The 23,416-nt window shown below is 42.5% G+C and overlaps 2 protein-coding genes across 5 annotated transcripts in view; one reads left to right on the forward strand and one right to left on the reverse strand.

Annotated features, from left to right (window-relative positions):
- Positions 1-2,899: 2,899 nt before the first annotated feature.
- Positions 2,900-6,351, reverse strand: mrpl2 (mitochondrial ribosomal protein L2). The gene is made up of 8 exons (XM_036547111.1): positions 6,276-6,351; positions 5,697-5,824; positions 5,399-5,603; positions 4,660-4,801; positions 4,314-4,429; positions 3,712-3,822; positions 3,540-3,613; positions 2,900-3,289 (listed from the first exon to the last, which is right to left on the reverse strand). Exons 2-8 carry the CDS (start codon positions 5,796-5,798, stop codon positions 3,077-3,079), a joined length of 963 nt encoding a protein of 320 aa, XP_036403004.1. The 5' UTR covers positions 5,799-5,824; positions 6,276-6,351; the 3' UTR covers positions 2,900-3,076.
- A 1,338-nt stretch (positions 6,352-7,689) lies between these two features.
- The window catches only part of klc1b (kinesin light chain 1b), a 40,292-nt gene continuing 24,565 nt past the window's right edge, over positions 7,690-23,416 (forward strand). For 3 of the 4 annotated variants that reach the window (XM_036546114.1, XM_036546116.1, XM_036546117.1), the window contains exons 1-2: positions 7,767-8,091; positions 22,902-23,167. In XM_036546114.1, coding sequence (XP_036402007.1) covers positions 22,919-23,167 — 249 coding nt within the window. In that variant the 5' untranslated portion in view covers positions 7,767-8,091; positions 22,902-22,918. The other variant, XM_036546115.1, reaches the window with a different exon arrangement.

The following is a 23,416-nucleotide window of genomic DNA, read 5'->3' on the forward strand; positions in this document are numbered from 1 at the left end:
CATCAGTGTCATTATTAGTATTAAACCTTTGCCTAGCACAGTCTTATCAGGGCAACTTAACTTAGAGAGCTTGCAGCACAGTAATTGAGCTTAAAGTACCTTGCTCAAAGGTACAACAGCAAAAAAGGACAGAGCACTCATATCTAGAAGTCATTGCCCAAACCACTACAAGGTATAATGGCCCTTATTGCTTGCCTGAGGGAAAGCCATAATATGTTTATACTTGGAGTGTGGTGCAGTGTTTAAGATGAATATTGCAGATGGAGTCTCCAGCTGAGGTACTGCGCTTGTACCCTACAGCAAAGTAATCAACAAGGTCCATTCATACAGATATCCATTTGTACAAATGGATAATACAGAAAATGTGAAGTATAACTCTTGTATGCAAGTCACCTTAGATAGGGGTGTCTGCTAAGCAAACTGTAATGTGAATGTCAGGACATGTAGTATGTACATATTGTGGGAGGAGCTGTGGTTTGGGCACTGGAATTTTGCCCTTGTGTTCACAGAGCACACCCACTCTGTCCTCTGCAGAGCTGGAAGGACAGATGTTGAAAGTGACACATAGCTAATACCAGGTGGTCATTCAATTAAAAAAAAATTCAGCCAGTTAAATGACACAATAGCATAACTGTCTGTTACAAATTAATGCTGCATGTATCAAATGCTGGCCAGTACTACTGGTCCTTTTGGGAGGCTTAACCCCCTTTGTTCGCCCTGAATGGCTCTTGTTTTTCAGCTCTCATTGTGTCTGTGTCTCACAAAACACAGTGGAGTAAGCTGCCATAAACTACAAACAGGGTTTGGCCTAAAAGCACTGCCTTTGCTGTTGGGGTTATGCTAGCTAAAAATGGTGGTTCCCTGCACTGTACTTTTAATGAAACTTATTCTCTCTATTCGCTCTATTCTCTTTTTTGTTTCGGTAATAGTCCCATCATAAATTGTTGGGTTGTACACCGCAATGGGGAAATGCTCTTGTTAGGAGGAGAGCAACTACCTTTATTATTGTGTGCACTTATGCTTTTGCAGGGTTCTCCAGAAATGTGTGAGCCATTGCAGTGCATTCTAGGACACTAAGTTTTTTGGGGGGTTCTTCCACAAGAGTATAGCAAGGGGCAATTGAACTTTAACTTGACATAGCTATGTTTTCCAGGACACAAAACCTCTGGATGAGTGAAGAATCGGAAAGGAATCTACCACACAGAAAAACATTACGTTTTTTTTTCCTTATTTCGACTTCTAACCTTTACATATGGTTCCATGTCTTTTGTAAGGAGCTGTTTATAGTAGCTGTGTTTTTAAAGACACTTGTTTGCCAATTTTATTTGAAAGTGTTGGGGATGGGACTTTGAAGGGGCATGGTTTGAGAGGCAATTTTGCAGTTGGTTATGTTCAAAAGCATTTGTTTTTGTAAAAACGAAAAACAACATTGTTGTTGGTGTTGACGTTGAGTGACAGTTGTACGTTGAGTGGAAGGTCATATGTATATTCAGTTGCGTTGGTTTGAATAGTTTTGTCTGTGTGAACTCTTGTGATTCAAACTTTCTCCTGGTAGCTGGAGTGCTTGGCTCTGGCTATGCTTTGTCATATTTCTTGGTGACGATAACACCCCTTGTCTTTACCTCCATACTCTGGGGCCTTCTGAATTCCTGACAAATTCTGAGTGGCAAATGTGTCATGGGATCTATGTTAAATTAAGCACAATTGACATTACTTGTCAAAAGGCCTAAGAAACACAGGCCTAATGTTTAAGGTTTAAGCCATACAAAATGAAGAAAACGCCCACTTGTAGCCAAAGGCAGTGTCATTTGGGGACAGTCAAAGTATTATGAGCTGAGGTGCTACTTCATACTTAGATCTTTCAGTTGTTACTCTTCAGTGAGGTTACTGTCACAAGAACACTTTAATGGAAAACATTTTTTGTTTTCATAAATTATGCACTTTTGGAACGTCAGGACACATTTTCCAACCTGAAACAACAGAAATGTAATTCTGTTTTCCCAGCCCATTTTTACAAAATCCCGGAGTAAAGCATTGTACAACAGTGGCTGAGTGGATTTGCCCTTAGGGTGGAAATAGCTGAATGTAAACCACTGACTGCAGCCCCACTGTTCAGGAGCTGTGGATCCCACTCCAGCACTCATTTTTGAAACAGCTTTCAGCATCAAAATCCAAGCTGGACACTGTCTTCTTTCTCTGGTGGAAAAGAAGAGACCTGCCAGTCCTAAACACCCATAGTTACTTATCTTCCTTATTTATACTTGGTTGTCGATTGGCACCTTCATGTTGCAATGTTCCGTTAACTACTTGTTCCAGAATATTCTGCTCTTGTGTGTCTTGTCTGAGTCTAGGGAAGTGTTCTGGTGTCCCACCTCCTCTGCTGCAGGCAGAGAGACCTGTACTCATTCTCCTTGCTTGACAATTTAAATCCTTGGCTTTAAAGCACTAAGTTGGGGGATCACAGTAGACGACCCTTTTGGATACAAAGGGCAAATTTCAAGTGAAGCAAGATTGTTGTAGTTCAATCTATTAAACGTTTTTTGGGCTTGTCTGCTCTTAAAATCTAGAGGTAGCAGGCATCTTTGCACAAACCTTGTTTTAAATTATATGACAGTATTTTTAAATTCACCACTAAAAGAAAACGGTTGAATCTTTGCATGTTTTATGATGATGTAAATATGTATTGTAATTTTATATTATTTTGTTTCTTTCCATGCTCTCACAAGCAGCTGTGTTTATTAAAATATTTTTAACCTTCTGTAAATGTCGCTCATGACTGGTCATGTTTTCTTTTCTCAGAGATCTGTTCTCTACTGCCTGAGTAAACTTTGAATTTTGCTCAAGCTGCTAAATTTTTACAGATGACACAAATAGTTAAAAGGGCAGCACCTCAGTTGGTTTAAACATTTAATTTTGCAGTCAAACACACAGTTTCACAAAATTACATAGTTATACATCACACAGCTCCCCAAACAGTACTGAAGAGCCTGCTGATGAATTCAAATACAGGTCTGCAGACATGAAAGTCCCTCAATCTGAGGTTCGTCAGAGCTGGGTGTCCCTTCTAAAGCTGATGCTATGAGGCGCTCCCCACAGAGGGCAGGTTGATGTAGCTTTTCATGGGGGGCAGGGGCTTGATCTTGCGCCCTGCCCATCCTCCCTTCCTCTTCCACAGCCCACTGGAAGGCCGAATGCCCAGCCAGCGATTGCGACCGGCTTTCCCAATAATGCGCTTGTTGTGATCGATGTTGGATACACGCCCCACGGTTGCCATGCATGTTTCCATCACCTGGGGCACCAGAGAGATGCAACTGTCAGGTAAAGTGTGGATGCTGTGTCACACATTCTACAACTGACTTAATGCAAGACAAAGGTGTAGGTGTGAACCCAGGAGAAATAATTTCTACAAATGTATCTGCCGTAAATGGGTTTTGAGAAGTTGTAGAAAGAAAGACACTGGTGTAAACTCATTGGTCATGTGGTTTACGATTATGAAGCTGAATCTTTCAGTGAATGCTGGTGGGGCACATTTCTCTCACCTGAATCTGCTGTTTGGATGGCAGCTGTACAATGGCAGTTCCATTCACTTTTCTGAGCAACACTCCACATGTTCCTGAATGAGCCGCAATCCAGGGTTAATGTCCACAAAGCAGAAGTTGCTTACTTACAGTAGGTACTTCAGAGATTATGATAAGGTGGAGCTGTGTTTACCTGCAGCGCGGATGTACTGAGCTCCTTTCCCTGGGTAGAGCTCCACGTTGTTCACCAGTGTGCCCACAGGCAGGGCACCCAGTGGGTATGAGTCACCCTCATTGGCTGCAACTGGAAAATGACATCACACTTTAGAATACTGTCACTGACTTTCTGTGCTATTGTCATCATAGTTTAAGGGCTTTGGGAAGATAAAAAGGCAATAAGCATAAGAGACACTGCTGTTGTGAATGCTGAATGTTGAAATTACATACAAATGGGGGGACATCACATCAGGTGGGGTAAGCAAAGAGACACATGCGGTACAGCATATAGTGAGCAGGGGAATGTGGATCAAGGGCCACAATTTATTTCAAATGACATAAATGACCATTTTTCATGCAGGACATGGAAAAGGAGATTAGAGTCTATGCTCAGAAAACCAACCTTATGGTCTTCATAGGTTTGATATATACATCCCTGCTCTAAACCCCTAGGTGATCAAATCAAATCAAGCCACAATGAATTCAAGATGTACCGAGTTCTTCTGAAACAGTGTGCCTTGGGGTTCCTGGGAGTTTGTGAGCATGTGGTACTGAGTGCTTACACTCCATAGGTCTTACCTGCCATACGACCAATAACACCAGAGGTTTTGATGATGTCACCAGCTCGCATGTTTTCAGTCGCAATGAGCCAGCGCTTTCGGTTTCCTCCCGCCACCAGAGCAATATTTGCAGATCTGTCAAGAAGAAGAGCACGGTTGCAGAAACTATACTCTCAGCTCTCTCTTTAACTATGTCCTAAATGATGATATTCACCACCTGCTATACCTTTACCAGTGGTCCTTATACGCAAGGACACACAGGGAGCTGAACAGCTCTTCTCAATGGTCTTGACAATGCACCTGTCAGTTAAAACGTTCCCAGCAGAACAACAACGAGCAAGGCTTTTAAGTGTCCCAGGCCTCACCTGCAAGGGTCATATCGGACCTCGACAACCCTCTCCTCGAAGCTCTGGTCCTCTTTGCCTGGTTCAAAGTTCAGCCGCTTGAAGTCCACTATGCGGTACCGCTGCTTGTGACCTCCACCAATGCCATGCCTCCGGATCTTTCCTGCATAGTTGGGGGAAAAAAAATGATGAAACAACAATTTGAGGTTGGAAGCACAAAACTCCCAGCACAGTATGGCTGTGCTTGTCATAACTGTGGATTGAAATTATTAATAAAAATGGTTTCTGGAAGAACAGATGTATCGAAAGGTTGAGGATATGATCTACATCCCATTAGTGTCTACCTGGACATATAGTAATGTAGAAAGAAACTGACCCAACTCTCAGTAATCAATGTATTCCACAACCATCTGGGAACAGCCTTCAGTCCTGCTTAAAAACACAGGGACTCTATTTTTGTGCTGGCTTCCATAATACTACATTATCAATTTATTTTAGAACTGAAACTAGCACCCTCATAGTGGCTTTTTACAATGAATACTGTAGAATTTCATTTTCAAATCAGACTTTGTCTCGAGCAGCATCTTTTTAATTTGTGGGCATGTTGACATAGCATATCATTCCTACTACCATATGTGATTCCTGCAGGAAGACTAAGTTAGTTTATTTTGCGTTAAATACGATGGTGTGTATATGTGTGTTTTGGTCTGGATTCCTCATTCACTGACAATCAGTGAAACCTATGATACCGCCATCACACCTGTGTAATCCCTGCCTCCAGTCTTCTTCATGCCAATGGGTCTGATGGTGTATTTAGCCCTCTGCTTCCACAGGGTGCTTCTCTGAGCCAGCAGGTTTGCTGTGTGGAACCCCCGCCATTGCACGAACGCTGTGCTGAACGTTGGGGGCACAGGTGTGAGAGGATCGGCACTGACTGGAGACCCCAAAGCCGCGTGGCACCATGTCTGCGAAGACGTGTCTGAATCAGACTGTCACAACATCTTGAATATGAATACATTAAGAATTTGGTGAACGTAGACGTGCCTGGAAGCGCCTACCTGTGAGGCGAGAGGGGCAGATCGGCAGGAGATCTGTGCAACACCGCAGAGGGGAGAGAGTGACAAAGAGCGCAAAGCCCGAGAGAGAGCCGACACTGCCATGCTGCTCGTCTCAGACGAACCTGTGGCTAGTAAATGTACACAGAGGACACGCTGTTAGGTGTTTAATTGTAGCTGATATGTATAAGTTACGGATGAACATTTTTAATATTCAGGTTAATTATGAAAACTGCAGACAAGCTAGTCTACCTAAGTTTAGAAAGTCAGCATCGACTATGCCAGCATACTTTGGTACAGAGCTTGGTGAAGAGCTTCTAGGGCTCGATGCTAACACAACCCTTCCATATTAGCTATAGCATAACTAGCTATACAGATTTTATGAACACAAACTCATTTCCGTTGCAGGTAAACCTTAGCCTTAGCATAAAATCCAAAACTACCAACACTAGCTAGCTCCGTTAGTTCCCCTTCGATCACAAAATTGATGCAGTTAACGTTACTTTTTAAACACCGTCATAACGTGTCTCTTCTCGTTTAATTTTAAGCTTAACGTTAAAATAATGTACGACGAATTCTCACTTGAAAATCCTGAGTTTCTGTGTTCGACCGACTATTCTTGCTGTAACATTGGGTCACGGATCCTCATCGCGCACATTCTGTCTCACAATGATGACGATTATTCTACTTATTGAGTTCACGTCCAAACGCGCTGCTGTCCCCCACTGTACTGGAGGTGGAAAAACGTGCAGAAATAAAATCACCTGTAAGTGCCATTCAGTGAAATAATGGAAATTAATTGTCACTAAATGTTTTTACTAATGCTCACAAGTTTGAATTTTAAAGCAAAATGTCTGTATTTAGCGTCGTTCTTGAATATCTGACTAAGGTATCTGCGTTGGCTATGTACAGATTGCAATGCAGCTGAAAATAATGAGGAGGATCTTGGAATGAAAGTGCTGAAAAATAAAATCTTGACAGTACACAAAGTTACGGATAACACTCACACACACACATCATATGGAGTTGGTCTATGATAAAGCTGTCATCAGTTGTGGACAGTTAATTGGCTAGCACCAGACTCACCTTAGTAAACATGTTCAACTCAGTTAATCAGTGTTGTCATCAGATGCTTATACACTCTATGATTAATTACAGGCTGTGCTACCAGGCCATGCCAAAAGGGAAAACGCTAAATACGCATGTACAAGTACATTCACAAAACCGCTATATACATCCTGAAGAAAACCCAACCAAAACATTTACCTGCAGTTTATAAACATTTTTTATCATTAACCATTTTTATCCTTGGATGTTTCTGTTCAACCTTTTCTGTTCACGGTTTTCATTACTTTAATTTTGATAGAAAGCACTCAGAGGCAACTGAGAAAGTGGCTGTGATCCCCAGGTCCCCATGTTACCAAGACAAACTTATGCTAACACTGCACATACTTCAAAGCCATGTCAAAGGTCATGGTTAAGAACATGTAGTGGCAAGTAAAAAATCAATTTTCCTCTCGGACTTCGAGATACTCAGATACGTTCTGGCCGTCAGAGATAGCACACATAAGTGTGGCAATCTTATTGGTGTAATCAATAGAGCAAAAGGAGAAACTTTGATGTCAGGCTGATGTGATGGTGAAAAACACAGCATGTGCCATAGCATGTACCATAGCCGTAAATTTATTAATTTAGCTAGGCATGTATGTGTATATGTACGCTTACACAAGACTTATATTGAGTAGGATGTGAAACCCGACAAGCTACAAAATCCTAGGGAATCTAGTTTTGATGGAGCATGTCTACTGACGTCCTTGACGCTTACATATCTGCCGATAACAAATAGTTATTACACGTGTTACTAGGTATATCACAGCTACGTGGCATGTTTAGGCAATCAAATTATCCTTTTTCATCATTTATAAGCGTGTGGTGCCGTCCGCTGAGAAGTGACAGAACATAGACGTCATTCTCGGCAAAGGCTGCTGGGAGTGCACAACGTTACAAGGGCCGCCATCTTGGATTTAAAGGGGCTGGAGCGGCCGTAGGGCTCGACAAAGCCAAAGGTTCGGATTTTGTTGTCATTGTTTCAAGTTTCGTTTTAACCATTTTATTTTTTGGGGAATGTGCATGACGTCTCCTGTAACATTAACGCCACTTGTTTCATAACTGGCGTGTACGTGCTCGGGGAAATAAACTCTGCATCCCCCGTTTTAAAATTAAATTGCTAGGAACGGCCACACCAGCTGTGCCGGCGGTGCTCGGAAGTGGAAGTTGCCGTTTTGCGAGGGAGTGACCAGATCGTGATGTGATATTTTCCATTTCAGTGTGTTTCATCACGAAAAAGACCGCAACAAAAAAATTATAATATCCATATCAAGAGAGGATACTTGCTAAGGTAACATATATTTATAATGTTATCGTACCGGCTGCCTGGTTATCTGGCTGTATAGCTAGCATTATTTATATTGATTGCAATGTTAGCGAGATAGCTAGTTATAGTTAGTTAGCCAAAGGGACTCTCATTATGCAGCTAATTAACTAATGTTAGCCAGACTTCTCAACGAGCTAGCGAGCTAGAGATAGTTGTTTGTTGGTAGTTAGTGTTACGTGGAGTGAATTTAACTGATCTGGCAAGTTTATTATGAGAAGCTCAATTAACGTGAACGCTCGCTCGCTAGCTATCCATTTATGAAGTCATATAGTGAACATCAGTGTACCACCTCAGTCTTTGAATCTGCAAAAGCATATTTGTAAGATAATTTCCGAGTTAGGTAACGTTAATGTTACTGGTAGCTAGACTAAGCACATCACTCGAACATAGTATAAAGAGTAGAGTAGAGTATAAAGCAGATTTTACAGTTGACGTAGAGAGAATAATGAGATTTAGAGATGGTAGCGAGGAAATAATGTGCTCGCTAGTATAAACATAGCAAGGAATTCAACATATAATTAACATTTACAATGCTATAAGGATGAAGACGCATTAACTTCAGTGAGCAGTAAAATGCGTCGTGTAATGTGGTAGGGCAGAGTCCTGAAGATGTACTTTCTTCTTTTGATTCCTTCACGTTTGTTTTATCAGATATTGAAGGGGATAAGAATAAACTTAAATGGATTTTATGTAATGAGGCTTAGGTCGGACTCTGTGCCCGTTGGTCAGTAGGAAAGTGGTCTTCCTGGGTGCCGTGGTAACACTACTGTTTATTTTAATTAATACAACCTTGCGTCTTTGTCGTCTGTACTGTGTAATTATACAACTTTAAACGCGGAGCCCAGTCGGGTTTGCGTTTGTTTCCGCGCTGTTCCATTTGCAGGCATTCTTTCTTTTGATTTTAGTTTTATGGTTGTCTGTTTCATGTAGTAACAAACGCTTTGTTTTCCCCGTGCATTCAGCTTGAACTTTGCTCTTTCATTTGCATATCATCACATGACAGTTTATTTAACATGCACAGTATTTTCCGGAATCGTTTAACCTGCCACAGACCCAAAGTTTGTTGATATGATCTATATTTAAAGAAAACGTCACGTTTGTGGCTGTTGAAGATTGCAGAAGGTTGTAGTATTTCTCTTCAGACATAGAAAGGATCAAGAGTGACATTGATTTTGTCAGAGCATGTTCTGTGATCGAGAGGAGAGAACTTGAATGAAGTCATTTTTACAAAGACGCTGTGTCTCGGTAAACTCTGGCTGCTGGCTCCATGAAAGATTACTGTAGCCAAGTCAGATGAAATGTGTATCTTGGGGGCAAAGTCTTTCCAACACATTTAAGGCGCCCTCTCAGTGTGAGATCACAAATGGATCAATCTTTGCTGGTTTCGTTCACAGTCCACTTCTAGCAGCGATAATAAATTGACCTGGGAATCAAGATGACTTACCTGACCCTAAGCCAGACCACCAACACCCTTAGGTCATTATATATTGCAGTGAGATGAACAGATTGTTCATTCAGTCATAGCCAGCCTCCAACGTTAACATCACTTGCATCCTTTGTTTCCAGCTAGGCTGTGTCCATGTGTAATAATTCAGATTTTTGCATGGGCATTATGCAAAAAAAAAAAAAAACAAAACAGTTTAAACTGAGTTGGTTAGCTGCACTACATAAACACATCTTCAGTAGCAGCAAGCTTGCAAAAAATTCTAACAAGCAATGTCATTAATGTTATTTGTAATATACAAAGGTCTACTACTGAAGATCTAAATCTGCATTTTAAACTGTGTAAGCCTGTGCTCTTGTTATGTAAATGCGCATTTATAGAAGCTGTGTGAAATTATGTGTTGGAGTATTTATTATCCTAACAAATTTGGTCATCATTATACTAATGGGATGTTCAGCAGTTTTGTTGGCATGGAACCATGCAGTTTATTTTCTGGCTTTTGGCTGAAATACATTTGAATTGTCTCATCTGAGCTGCTAACATGCCTCTACATTACTATGTAGTGTTTTTTATGTTTTCACAATGAAATACTTAAATCTGTGTTTGCCTTCTGAAAAGTGTCCCTTGTAAATGTGAGGCAGAAAAGGTTCTGCCAAACTACTCTGTCAGGTCATTTAATTTGCAGATGTATTCAATTAAATATTAAATTTGATTTACTCTGCCAAGTTTGAGGGGAACAGCTGCTTACCAAATATAATTGAGCCTTTAAACAAATCATTCACTCCTCTGATATGTTAGTTATGTGGTCCAGAAAATGGTCTGGCTCAAGTGTCAAGAAAATCAAACTACTGTCTTAGGTTTTGGGTGCCTGCCCCAGTGCTACTAGGTTTTTATTCCATAATTTCAAATGGGTTGCAGTGTTAACATTTCAAATATAAAGAATCTGTGTTCTGGTACTGTAATATCAGATGAAAGCCAGTATTTTAATATCAGTTGAAAACCAAAGTCAGTAGGGGTATTGATTCACCAATGGTATGTATTAATAGTGTGTATTAAGGAAGGAATTTCTGAGAGTCCATTATTTCAAAAGGAGTACCTCAGTGTTTTGATGCAGTCCAGTCACGTGTGATGCCATGTAGATGTCAGGTCTGACCTGAGCTAATGCAGCCTGTGCTGCTGGCGGCTTGCTTCCAGCTGACCTGCATGTGGCATTTGCTCTGCACTGATTCCATAGAGGATTTCCTATGATTACCAGAGACTGTCGGCAAAGACAAGGACAGGCCTCGGATAGCACTGGGCTCAGGGCAAAGGAGAACTCTTTGACTCATCGGTGCTTCTGAAACTTGGTGCTCTGGGGTGTTTTCAAGTCTTTCAGTTCACACTTCCTCCAAGTGAATGTCTGGAGAAGAATAAACATCCATAGATATGGGTGATATACTGTATCCCAGGAAGCAACACAACAAATGGCGATTTGTGCAGAGCGTTTTCATTGCCACATCAGCTGTTTGATCTTGCCTTCTGGGAACCATACAGACGATACAAACATTACCTTGTGGTTCAAATGATGGAAAGAAATCCACTCCCATCCACATCTTTTCCGCGGCTCTCACACATGCCCTCTCCTTGGAAGAGTGCACAAAATCCGTCCTACATGCGTAATGAGCCCTGGCGGGGCGTACAGGGGCTGGCTGGTTGAGGACGGCCCCGTCGCAGTCACTCTCTCTCTCAGGGCTCCGTCCGGCCACACTCTCAGCTGGGTTGCTTTTGTTGCTGTGTGTGTGTGTGGGGGGGAGGGGGTCAGCAGGCAGAGGAAGCCTGCAGCTGCTGCTGTGTGAGGGGAAGCGGGGCAGGGATGCGCATTCAGAGAGGACGCCTGCAGGAAAGACAGAGGTGCGGACGACACGAGCGCTGCCGAGGTCCCTGATTGCAGTGTTGACAGCGTCGTCTGTAATGCTGTCGTGATTACGGACAGCAGTGTTGGTGAGGCAGGAAGTTCTGGGACTTGCTGTTTTGTCCGCTTGCCTCGTTTTTTTGCCTGGCTGTACAAAGCTCTGAGGTTATGTCACCAAGCCCCATTTACACAGTGTGACAAATCCAGTCGTCATGGCAGCACGATGCCTTGAATGCAAAACAATAACAGGTGATTATTCATCAATCTGTTTTTGTGTAGGTGCTTTTCTTTCTCCTTGTCCTTTACTAACCTGTGTCTTATATTGTAGACATAATTGAAGCAATCTCCACAACCAGCTCTCACCTAAGTCTGAGGTCGCTGTCTGTCATTATCTTGCTTGTTTCATAGTTAAGCGCCCTGATTGATATTCAGGTTGATTAAGAAATCAGAATATCAATCCCGCACTTATCAAATGATTCAACATCAATCACTCCTCTTATATTACATTGCAGATTTGAACAGCCGTAAATCTCACAGATGAAACCCTCATGATGAAATCTTCATGAAGGCAGATGGTCTATCATAAAAAAATGATTAATTAAATAAAAAAGTAGTTCATATTAGGTATGGGGAAAATGAGCTACAGTGCCCTGCGCTAGCATGTCCGCAGAGGAACAGCTGGCTGAAACAGGCCCTGTGAGTTGGAGCTTGTGCAGGGAAAGCTTTATCCCCAGGCCACCAGCTCAATACTGGTGTTGTTTTAATAATGAAAACAGTGGGCAGACAGGCAGGGCTTCCACACCAAGGGGGTGTTTTTAATTGTAAAAAAGAGGTGTGTTCATTTATGGTCAGTGGTATTTTCCATGTTATCAGCACTTGACTTTTGACTAGCATGTGTCAGTGACTGCTACCAAGCTAACATAGTAATTCCCATTAATACTAATGGACCAACCCATTTATCAATACTTACAACTATTGCACTCTCCTGGATGCAGACTGCAAGTTTTTTTTAAGATGTGGAGGCTCCATGGACACGTTATGAAGCAGTGATGCCGTATACATGTAACTAAGAATGCGCTTTTATTAACTCTGAATGGCAGCTGTAGCTGCAGCTGGTAGAAAATGCAGGACCGACAGAAAGTGCAAGTTGGAACTGGTCTGACACAGCGTTCTCTGATCACTGTAGGATATAGTTTCTTTTTGTAATAAGAGATGTATATAGTGCTTTATTTTGGACTGCAGCCTTCAGTTTTCTCAAACAACACCGCATAGGTCTGACAAGAAGTGAAAATTGTTGTATAACGTAGGTGGTAAACCAATATTGCAAAGGAATAGGGAGTTGGTAACTTGTTGGAATTTTCTCTTCTTAAAATTGTCAACTTGAATGTTATTGTTCATCATCACAGGCCTCCGTCACATGCAAAATCTCTCAGCTTGTGTTGTGTAAAGACCGTGTCTCTGGAGGTCTCGCTTAAATGTTTCTGTTTGATGCACACGTTGAACAGTTGAGCAGTGGTCCCCATTTGCTTAATCCTTCCATCTTTTTGCTGAAATGCAAGACGAGTTTGTCAAACTTTTGAAATTTCTTATCTTTGCTGTTTCCTTGAGTACAGCATTGGCACGGGCCGTCTGGAAAAAGCATGGCAGAGGTTGCAAACCTGGGGAACCGGTTCTCTCTGTAGCCTGTTTGTTTTTCTTCGTGATTTGTTTATCTTTTATCCAAGGTGAGATTAGCAGCCCTGAAATGTTTTGCTGCTTTGGCTATTTTTGCATGACTCTGAAGTGACGATCTCCCTGAATGCTCGGTTAGTGGTATAGGCACAGGAGATGAGAGGCAGTTATCCATGACAGTGCAGGCATTAATAAGTGAAGGGCGTGTGCCACAGCAGAGCAACAAGACTGGCTTTCAGCTGAATATTGTATGCTTCTCCCCTGGGAGTGTGTGTGTGCGTGCGTGCGTGTGCATATGGTGCATATGAGGATGAGAGCGCTGTTTCCAGTGCCTTTGTGTGAGGTGCCTGCAAAGACCGAGACTGTCAGCATCACTCCCAACTCCCCCTCCCCCGGCCGAGCGTTGGGCTGTTCCCTCATGGCAGTCCTGCGCTGATACAGCCTGTTCTGAGTACAGCGGGAAGGTCAGAGAGCTGCAGCAGGAGCCCGTCCTGTTCTCCATGCAGAGAGCGCCATCACTGCTCCTGCTGTTTTCCCCTTCGCATTCAGTTCCTGACTCCGGGTGAATCACCCGTTTCTCTAAGATCCTGTCTTTTTGGATGCCCATCCGTGATGCAGTTGCCAGGGTAACTGTTCGGTAAGGGCTGGTGGTGCAGTCACCATTGTATCAGCCTCGGGAAGGGAGAATCACTTTTTTTGCTTACGTGGAGTGATGAGAGTCTTCTGCTGAAGCTCAGGTAAATTCCATCCTCCTTACTGTCCTTACTCATTATTCAGAGGGCTGTAGTGGTGTAGTGGCTTTGGGTTTCCCAGAGGTAATATCTGCATTTGCTCTCCATGTATATAGCCTAATCATGTTTTCTGCAAGATAACTGTGATGCTGTTTCCCAATGCTTTTGAGCTCATTTGGGGAGTTTTTAGCTATTAGAAATGTCCAAGATTAGGCCTGTGTTTTTTGTGGCACTTGTATACATTGATGTAAATGTGAAGTATTACTGCATTCCCGGAGATGGTTGTTTACTCATTAAATCAGTCAAGTAATGACACTGTTTACACTGAGAGTAGAAAATGGAAAATGTGACAGCTATACAGACCTATTCTCTCTGCATGAAATGCACCAGGGTTGCATGCTGTCAGTGTGATTTTGTATCGATAAAGTAATTTTTGGAAAACCACCAAACCCTTATTCATTTTCTAACTGTGTTAAACACTAGAGTAATGCCTTGAAATGAAATATCTTGGGGTGTTGTGCTATTTATCTGAGACATTTATGTAAAAGGTTTGGTCTGTCATTTCCAATGACGATGCAGTCACAGCTAACGTAAGATGTGGATCACAGTATAGACTGTTTTGTTGTGAGGGAGTCCAGCAGCGCTCGGGATGTAGTTGATCTTATCTGAAGTGCTTTCATCAGAAGTGCTTTCAGCTAAAGTGCTCGTGTTTATTTTAAAAGCAACACAGCAGGGTGGGGGCCCACACACTGCCCCTCACAGTAAGAGATTTCAGTCAGGTGGAACCACAGAAATGCCCATGTGGTGGATTTGTCTCCTCGTTTCTCAGTACCCCCTTTTTAGTGGCATTCTTATTTGTGTTAAACTTACTTCAAGTTAACTCGTCTGAGTAAAAAAAAAAAAATGTTTCTACCTGGCCCTGTTCTCCTATTAATTTTATTGCTGTTCCATAAATGATGGTACACTTAACCTTGCTCCCTGATGTGGCAGTGTGTGGCAGCACGAGTGGGGCTGTTGGGTGTTTTAGACTTTGCACCTGTGGAAATCCCAAACCTATTAATGCTGCTCTTTTCATTTTGTAATAAACAGTTGGCTGTTTGTAGTAAGTGCTTTAGCGCATTTAACTGAAAGCTCTCACTTCTCAGATGCAGACATGCATGACTGTAGGTACATTGAACCGGAAAGGGTAAAAAAAGCATCGTTCTCTCATGGGAGCTCCGTGGATTTAGCATGCTTAGACAGGAGAGGAATGTGGAGCGCCGTCCAGGCCTGAATCATTAACGCTACAGGGAATGCATGGCTCTGTCTGCCTGCTGTGTGGGTTAATGTCTTAATCTGATTTATGTTTGTTGAGGTTAGTTAAATATTGCTTTGTGTATCTGTTTTCACAGTGCTCAGATGCTATCTCTGTTCATAAAATGTGTAATTGTCTATGTCTACATAATTCATGACTTTAGTGTGAACTTCCTGAAACTCTTCAGGGAGGGTTTAAGGGCATAGAATCTCAATTAACACTGCTCCAGGTCATAACCCCAGCTCCTGTGCTGATGTTTGGTGAATTGACTCTTAGGGAAGGACAAAGAATCCTTTTCAAAAAGAAGCTATTAAATCCATATTAGCTCTCTGAACGGGTAGCCAACAGGGCAAAGTTTTGATTTAGCTGAGGCCATAGAAGGACTTCTGTGTTCCTGTTATGCACACAGGCCCAAATTCATTAACCTTTATTTGATATGGAGTCTGGGTCCTCTGACGAAGGAGATGTATGATATGATATAATGAAAGAGGTTTTCTCTCACCAAAATGTCTCCATGGATATGCCAATTTAATAAGGAATTGTTCTCTAATCTGACTAAATCCTGTAGTGAATCATTGCCCGTTTAAAAGTAATTTTTTGAGGTGAGTCATCTCTGATTATCTGACCCTTTCTAGACCTGAATCCAGGGGAGATATTAAATGTGGTCAACTACATAAATTGTGTCAGTTTTCTGATTTGTCATGTGGCTTTTGAGGTCAGGATTTGTTGGCTGTCTACACAAAGCCAGGAAACCACATCTGAAAAGATGCAGCCTGAGTGGAATGGCAGCCTCCAGGTCTGCCTGTTTGAATGGGCTGAATCCTCACACGCTCACCCCAACACCCCTCAGACTGCATCAACGACACAAAGCCTTCCTCTGATTTAACTGGCAACGCTGGACACACTGACAATTTTTTTACTTCCACAAACTTATACTTAAAGTATCAATAGCAGAGACCAGGCAGGGAAGATGTTGCATGAAAAAAGACAGCGCAAATATTGTAAAGGAAAAGATGAAAATATGCACTACTACGGTTTGAGGAATGTTTCACTCAGTGTGAATGGTAATTGTATGAGTGTCACCAAACCAGGGGACTGTTGTAAGAGGCTTTTCTTATCTCCTCTCCCCATACTCTCTCTACTGTCTTTCTATTGTTTGGATTAAGACTGTATTGTATCTGTCAGTTCAGATGCTGCCTGCATCACTCATATTCTTCACTTCCATTGATATATATTGCATTTGGACTGAGTCAGGGTATTTACAGAAAAAGAGCACTTGCTTCGTATCTTTGTGGCTCTAGTACATTATCATTTTTAATTGACAGGTTGGTATGCTAACCATTTACTTGGATCTATGATCCAGTTTTCATTTATCTTAATTTGGCATGGAGAATGGATCATTCTGGATATTGCAGGTGAAGGTAAGTTTCCTTCAGGCAGAGGCTGCACCATTTGTCTGTCACATTTACTAACTTCACCTGAATTGCCCCAGTTGTACAATCTGTCACCGAGTTATATGAGTATAAAATAGGGCAGACCTTGTTGAGCGTGTTTCTCAGGTTTCAAGCCTGCTCAGTGGTGTTGGGGCAAAGGCTGTGTGAAAGGCTACTCTGGCTTTTGTTTTTATCGTCTATGTCTTTAAAGCCCGTTTTCCTCTTAGATACTTGCCATTCTGAAAGTGTCTTGCATTTCCACACGACCGGACAACACTCTGCAGTTGGAGCGCAGTCATGCGTGACTGCATACCATGAATTTTAACACGGCTTTATTAATTCATGATTGGTTTGAGAGCTTCATGATTTCTGCGCAGAGCAGAGATACAGTCCTTTTACCTCTTCACACAGTCTTCACACACAAGTCTTCATTCAGGTTTTAACATCAGTCAGATAGGCGGCTGTACGAATGAGTGTGAGGCAGCCAGTCAGGTTCTCAGTGCCTTGTCTGTAGCTCTACATGACTCCTTCCTGTTTTGCTGCCTCTTTTGGTAATTTGACGTTCTTAGTACATGACTTAAAGGATGCTCTGCAATGTGACCTGGTCTTTGGAATGTTGGTGGAGCGGTGACATCACCATTTTGGTGACAATGGTCAAAACAATGCTGCTATCTCTCCTTTGTAACTACAGACTTTTCTCCCTCTTTTTAATGGTTGATTCCATGAGAATCTTTGAATAGAATCATCTCTTTCCCTCTCTAATTTTTTTATTACGCCAAATGCAAAAGCACTGCAAGTCAAATAAAGAACCAGTTCACTGAAACCCAGACAGGCAATTATATAAAAACTAACCCGTCTGCCGGCCTGCCATCCCCTCATGGAGAGAACTGTGGCACGGCATTAACTATGGGTTGCATGGGCAGCGTGACTCATCAGACCAGATCTGCACAAAATGTCAGTACGGTGTCATTATCCCGGACCAGCTGTTTACAAAAGCATCCGTCACTTCAGCCCATAGAGCTCAGAATAACTCGGCCATGCAAATGGAACAGACTTTGGACTCAAGTGCACAAATCAATAACCTTCTCAATGCTTGACATTTTGCCTTGTTACACCACAAGCGCAGCCTCACCCTCCTATTAACTTCCTGCGAAAACAGGCACTAGAAGAGGTGGCAGCAAGGCTGAAGCTGGATTTACAATATTGCAGACTCCTAAGTAATAAGACTCCAAAATTCTGTAAGAGGCTATGAGGCTCTAGTATAACAAGGCAGTCTTACAGACTGTAGGGCTTTGATAAAGACATTTGTAAGGTTTTAGTCCTCCCTAGACTCGAATTACTGTCACTGTATTTCTACATCTCTTTGAGAAATAATCTCTTTAAAAAGGTCACCTTGGCAGTGAGTTTCCATTACCATAATTTGGTTGATGTTTGCCCACATGCTGCAATTGGAACAGGCATGGCAATGTAGTGCTTAAGAAATTAGACACAAAATTGCTGTCTGTGACATTAAAGAATAGCACTGCAGGCTCTCGCTATTGCAGTTTGGTGTCTAATAGAATTCAAGAGAGAGACTGATGGGTAATTACAGTAGTGCTTGTAGAAAGTAGACCATAATATTGTACTGGCACTGTGTCTTGCTGCTATTTAATATACCAGTGGTTATCATGCATATATCATGGAAAATCTTTCCTCTGGTCCCTCCCCCATTAATTGGCAGGTTTTTTCCCAGATCTCTGCCTCTCTAGACCTTATCATCAGACTGCCTTCCCTCTTTCTCTAAAGAAGCCTCACGCTAGCAAATGTCTTCCCCTTCTCTTATTAGCTGTAGTGCACTGCAGGCACTTCACAAGGGTGTTTTAAATGATTAAGCTCATGTGAGCTGACTGCCCAGGCTCTTCCTGTGCAGAGACCAGGAGCTCATAAATAAATCCATACCTAAATTGTGCCTTGCATGTTAGAGGCCTGAGGTTATGGCGCTGTTGTGAAACGTGTCTAGGCTGCGTATTGCAGACCTGGTTCTGCCGTACCAAAGACGGGCAACTGTGTGGAGTATCGGCACAGAACTAAGCTTGTTTCTCCTTTGCAAATCGATCCTATAAAAGCCACCAGAAAAGCAAAAAAGAAATACTGTTACAGCCTGACTGGCATTTTTGAGATGAGCATGCTGCATTTTATGGAGCAGCACGAAGAGCAGTTTATATTCTGTACCTGCCTTATGCTGGCAGGCAAACTGTAAGGGATCTATATATCCGCCACAGCCTGCCACAGCTGAAATTCAAATTAAGCAATAAAGGGAAAGCACAGCTGTTTGTGTCCAGAGAGATCTCTCTCAATCAGGGCAGCATCCCATTGATGTACACCGGGAAAGTATGGTGCGTAACAGGGCGATGCTGTTATAAGACAGCCCAGAAGGGGGCGCTGGGCAGTGGCACACTGCAGTCTCTGCTGGGCACAGTGAGGGTGGCCACAGATGGCTCTCAGCTGGCATCCTGCAGACAGCCATGGCCTCATTCCAGCCCTGCAGTGCCACAAAGATAAATCACAGTCCCCACGTCCTTCTTCTAAAAGTTTGGCCTCCTATGAAAGAGAGGAAGCGATTATGTGGAGTGCAGGAAAGAGCAGCTATGATTTGATGATGTTGTGTCATGTAAATTAGCAGTGGGGTGGAAAAACATATTTCGTGCAAGCACACTTTTTCTGTCTCTCTCTCTCTCTCTCCTGAAAAGGAAAGGACATCTGTCGGTCTTTTGATCAAGCATAGTTTGGTTCCATCATTACTGCTCACTCCAAGTAATGTCTGCTGCCCAGGCATCATTGCTCCTAATTCAGAGTTATTCATTAGCTTGCATGTTCTCTATAAAATCTGACCTGTGCAAGATTCTGACATAAGTACTGATATTATAAGTATTAATCAATCAAATTTTATCTGAGTATAGATGTGCGCTGATGCATGAGTGGTCTCCAGCCTGCTGTCATGTGACCCACTGGCCCTCTATGCTGCCCTCTGCTACTGTAGAGCTGTCTGCTGCATCTGACCCTAATGTGACATGATCCGAGCAGAGGCAGGCAGGCAGGCCGGCCTCTTCCTGTTACCTCAGCAATGCAGAGCAGAGGACATTTTCCATATGGCCACATCTGGCTGCTCTCTGTCTGATCCAAGCATGATGGTAATTACACATGAGCCATGGCATGCCTGCCTGTCCACCCCAATCCAGCGCTCTCCTGTTCCTCTTCCTCCAGCACAGAGTCGCACACGAACACACACACACACACACACACACACACACAGCAGGCGCTGCTGAAGACCAAACACACGACACGCGGTTCAGTCTGGGCTCCTCATCTTGCTGCAGGGGTGTCTTCAGTGTTGCCCGTTTTTGTTTTAGTTTGTTTGTTTACAGATAATGAGCTTTAATGAGCTCATCGTTAACCATTGGCATAAACAGAAAATCAAACCCGCTTAACATGGTAAGAATGTTTCCACATCTCCGGTCAGGTTTATTCTGAAGCGGCCCTTTCAGTAAAGCACAATGAGGAGAGATTGCGAGAGTGCTTGGTTGGGCTTCTGGCACAGCATTTCCCTGAAATATCCAGAATGCAGTCTGTACTGATCCAAGCGTGTGTCAGAGATTAGCCATTTTGTTGATGCCACGTCATGTTCAGCTATCTGTCTGGATTTTTTTTTCTTTTTAGCTTCATGCTGACTGAATGCAGAATAGATTTACTATTCACCAAGCTCAGCTACCTAGTGATTGAATTGAACAGCTGTGGGAACCGGTGATCACAAGAGGCTGAAGATCATTTGATTTCAGATATTCCACAGATTTATTTAATCAAGGTGTGTGTGCATGTTTGTTTATGCACACATCTGTGTGTACAGGACTGTTGCCTTGCTTTTTGTGTGCAGAATGCTTTACTCATTCTAAGACTACAATTTTTACATCTCCCTACTAATTTGTCTGTAGCATCCCTAGAGGTATATCAGCTGTCTGGACTGATACCGTTAGTCCAAGGCTAAGTTTTTCCCAGGAAATATTAGACCCTATATAGCTGTCTCTGGTTTGATCACTGTGAGGGTGGCGGTTTCCTTTCTTCCTTTTGCAGGTTTTGGGCAAAAACAGTTTTTGGCCGCAGTGGCGATTGGCTGTGTTTCTTCACTCAGCTGTCTGACCCCTCCCACATCATGATAGTAAGTAGGTCATCACTGGTAATCCCAGTGAGCAGAGCGGACATTGGTCAGCATAATAAAAAAAGATCATGGAAAACCACCTGGAACATGAGCTGTTGGGGTCATCCTCTTTCCACCTCTGCAGTGGAAAGGGCTCCTGGTGGTCGTGGGTGTTTCTTTGGGCGAGGTTACAGTGAACATCTGAGGGCTCTTGGGCACAACCCCAGACTTGCCCACATGCATCATGGACCGGGAGTCATGGTGAGGGGTGTTGAAAATGATTCAGCCCAGAGATTGAGGCTTCAGATGTCTTCTTTCAGAGTGAAAAATCTATTGCGTATAAGGAGGTGACTCAGCCCAGACTGAACAAAATCTCCCCCTTCCTGAACTCGGTTCAAGCATAATCAGTTTAAATGAGGCGGATCATGTATAAATACAGGCTAGCTCCATGCCTGTGCTGAAGGGCAGGGATATCACCAGCTGCGTCCTTTGTTCTTGGAATGGAATTCATTGTACAGGACGCAGTAGCCGTGTCTTTTTGGCTTGTTTTTGTAATCCTCACACAGTCTGTCATTTCAAAGAAGAATTGGTTTGAAATTTTTATTTCTGCTTCTGGTCATTACTTGATTAATTCCTGTTAACATGACTGTCTGCTTTGCACAAAGCCCACTTCAGTAACCCCTTCCCAGTCAACGTTATGTCTTATATGACAGCAGGGATAAGAAAAATATAAGCTATTTTTACATATTACGTATTATTTTTATGTATTAAAAGAATTGGTGAAATTATTTATGTTCCAATATGGCAGTAAATGGTATCTCATAGCTTCTCATGAAAATGTCATTTTAAGAGGATTCATTGTGATATTCACTGTAGTTATGTTTCGGTAAAGAACTAAATAGGTAAATGCATCTGGATGATATGGGGTAAACATTTACTCTTAAACAAGAGTTCATTGTAATTTCCGTTCAGTAAGGGTGTTGAAAAAGAAAAATAAGGGAAATGTTTATAGTCAACCAGCTTTGAAGTTGTCACTGTTGTGTGCAAGGCTAAAAAAGACGGTGCCAGGGACGAGCTGCTACTCTTGAATATTTAGGCTTTCTCTGTCGTTAACCATTCTTCTGTTCCCATGGCTGCAGGAAAATGTTTAGTGTTAGCATGTTCTTGGTGCTGTGTGATTGTAAATGCTCAGAATCCAGGGTGTGTTTATTCCAAGAAGATTCCTGTATGTGTTTTGCTTTGTTTGCGTAATAGTATACCAGAAAACTACCTTCTCTTCCTTGTTGACTTTCTCCTGTTCTTTTTTTAGAGGGGGTGCTCATTAGTCTTGCAGGACGAAATGTTTTCAGAGTGTTCAGTATGTGCTTTCCACATCTCTGTATTCCTTGACTTTACTGTAATTCCTTGTCTTTACATTCCACTACACTAATGCAGAGGTCCAGCTCTGCCTAATTTACACTCTGAAATTGGTTGTGTTTCACAAGATTCAAAAGACACGTTGTTCTAAAATCATGGTAAATCAAGTGTCCTGTCCAGTTTATAAGCAAGTAAACATCCATCTGTTTGGTCTTGGATTCCTTTTAATTAAATCCAGGTTTGTGACAGTGGTTGTTTAATTTCAGTCGTACAGCTTCTTGTTACGGTGTTATTGTAGCCAAGCTAAAGGCAATCATGTGACAGTCTGGTGGTAGTACTTAGTGTGGGGATTCCTCTTGCCTTGACAAGGAATGTAAGTTATTAACTTGCTTCAGATTTCCTTTTTCCTGCCAGTCTCTTGCAGTTGAACTAGGGGTATGTTAAGATATTAGAAGCTTTTTAGATTAAAAGGCCTTAATGACTTAAACCAGTGTTCCCTTGTAATGGCAGACACGGTGGTAGACCAGCCCTTCACCTGGACTCCTACAAGTTACAAATTAGTGTTTGCTTTGGCCCTGGAAGGCAGGGGGTCAATACAAATCAGAATACTTAGTTACGTAGACAACAGTGTTAAAATAGATTTGTAAAGAGGCACCCTCTAAAGGGTGTACTTGTACATTAGCCACTTCTGCTGACAGTAAGAAAGATTAGCTCTGACCCTGTGAGCGAACTGGCTGGAGTGTGGCTCCATGCTCACTCTGTTATTTTCCTGCCCGCTCCCAGGTTCCCTACGGTAGAAGATGTCCACCATGGTTTACCCAAGGGAAGAGAAGCTGGAGAAGCTTTCGCAGGAGGAGATCATATCCAACACCAAGCTGGTGATCCAGGGCCTGGAGGCCCTGAAGAACGAGCACAACTCCATCCTTCACAGCCTGCTGGAGACCATCAAGTGCCTGAAGAAGGATGAGGAGGCCAACCTGGTCCACGAGAAGTCCAACCTGCTGCGAAAGTCTGTGGAAATGATCGAGCTGGGGTTGGGGGAGGCACAGGTAGGCCCGGGACCATATCTCATCAGCTGGGTATGGCTTTTGTTGTCTGTCTGTGGTCAAGAAACTTCAGAAAGAAATCCAGTAGTGGGAGTAATAGACAGATTTGTGCACAACTGCTGTCCAAAATTCATTTTAGCTTTTGATCTGACACTTGACATTTCTTTCTGTGCATCATGTCAAAGTTTAGCCTCTTTTTATTAAAAACTGGTTCATGAGTTGAGAGGGTTTGTGCCTAATTATTTACTTGGA

Source organism: Megalops cyprinoides, chromosome 15, assembly GCF_013368585.1.
Source record: "Megalops cyprinoides isolate fMegCyp1 chromosome 15, fMegCyp1.pri, whole genome shotgun sequence".
NCBI classification, from domain to species: Eukaryota; Metazoa; Chordata; class Actinopteri; order Elopiformes; family Megalopidae; genus Megalops; species Megalops cyprinoides.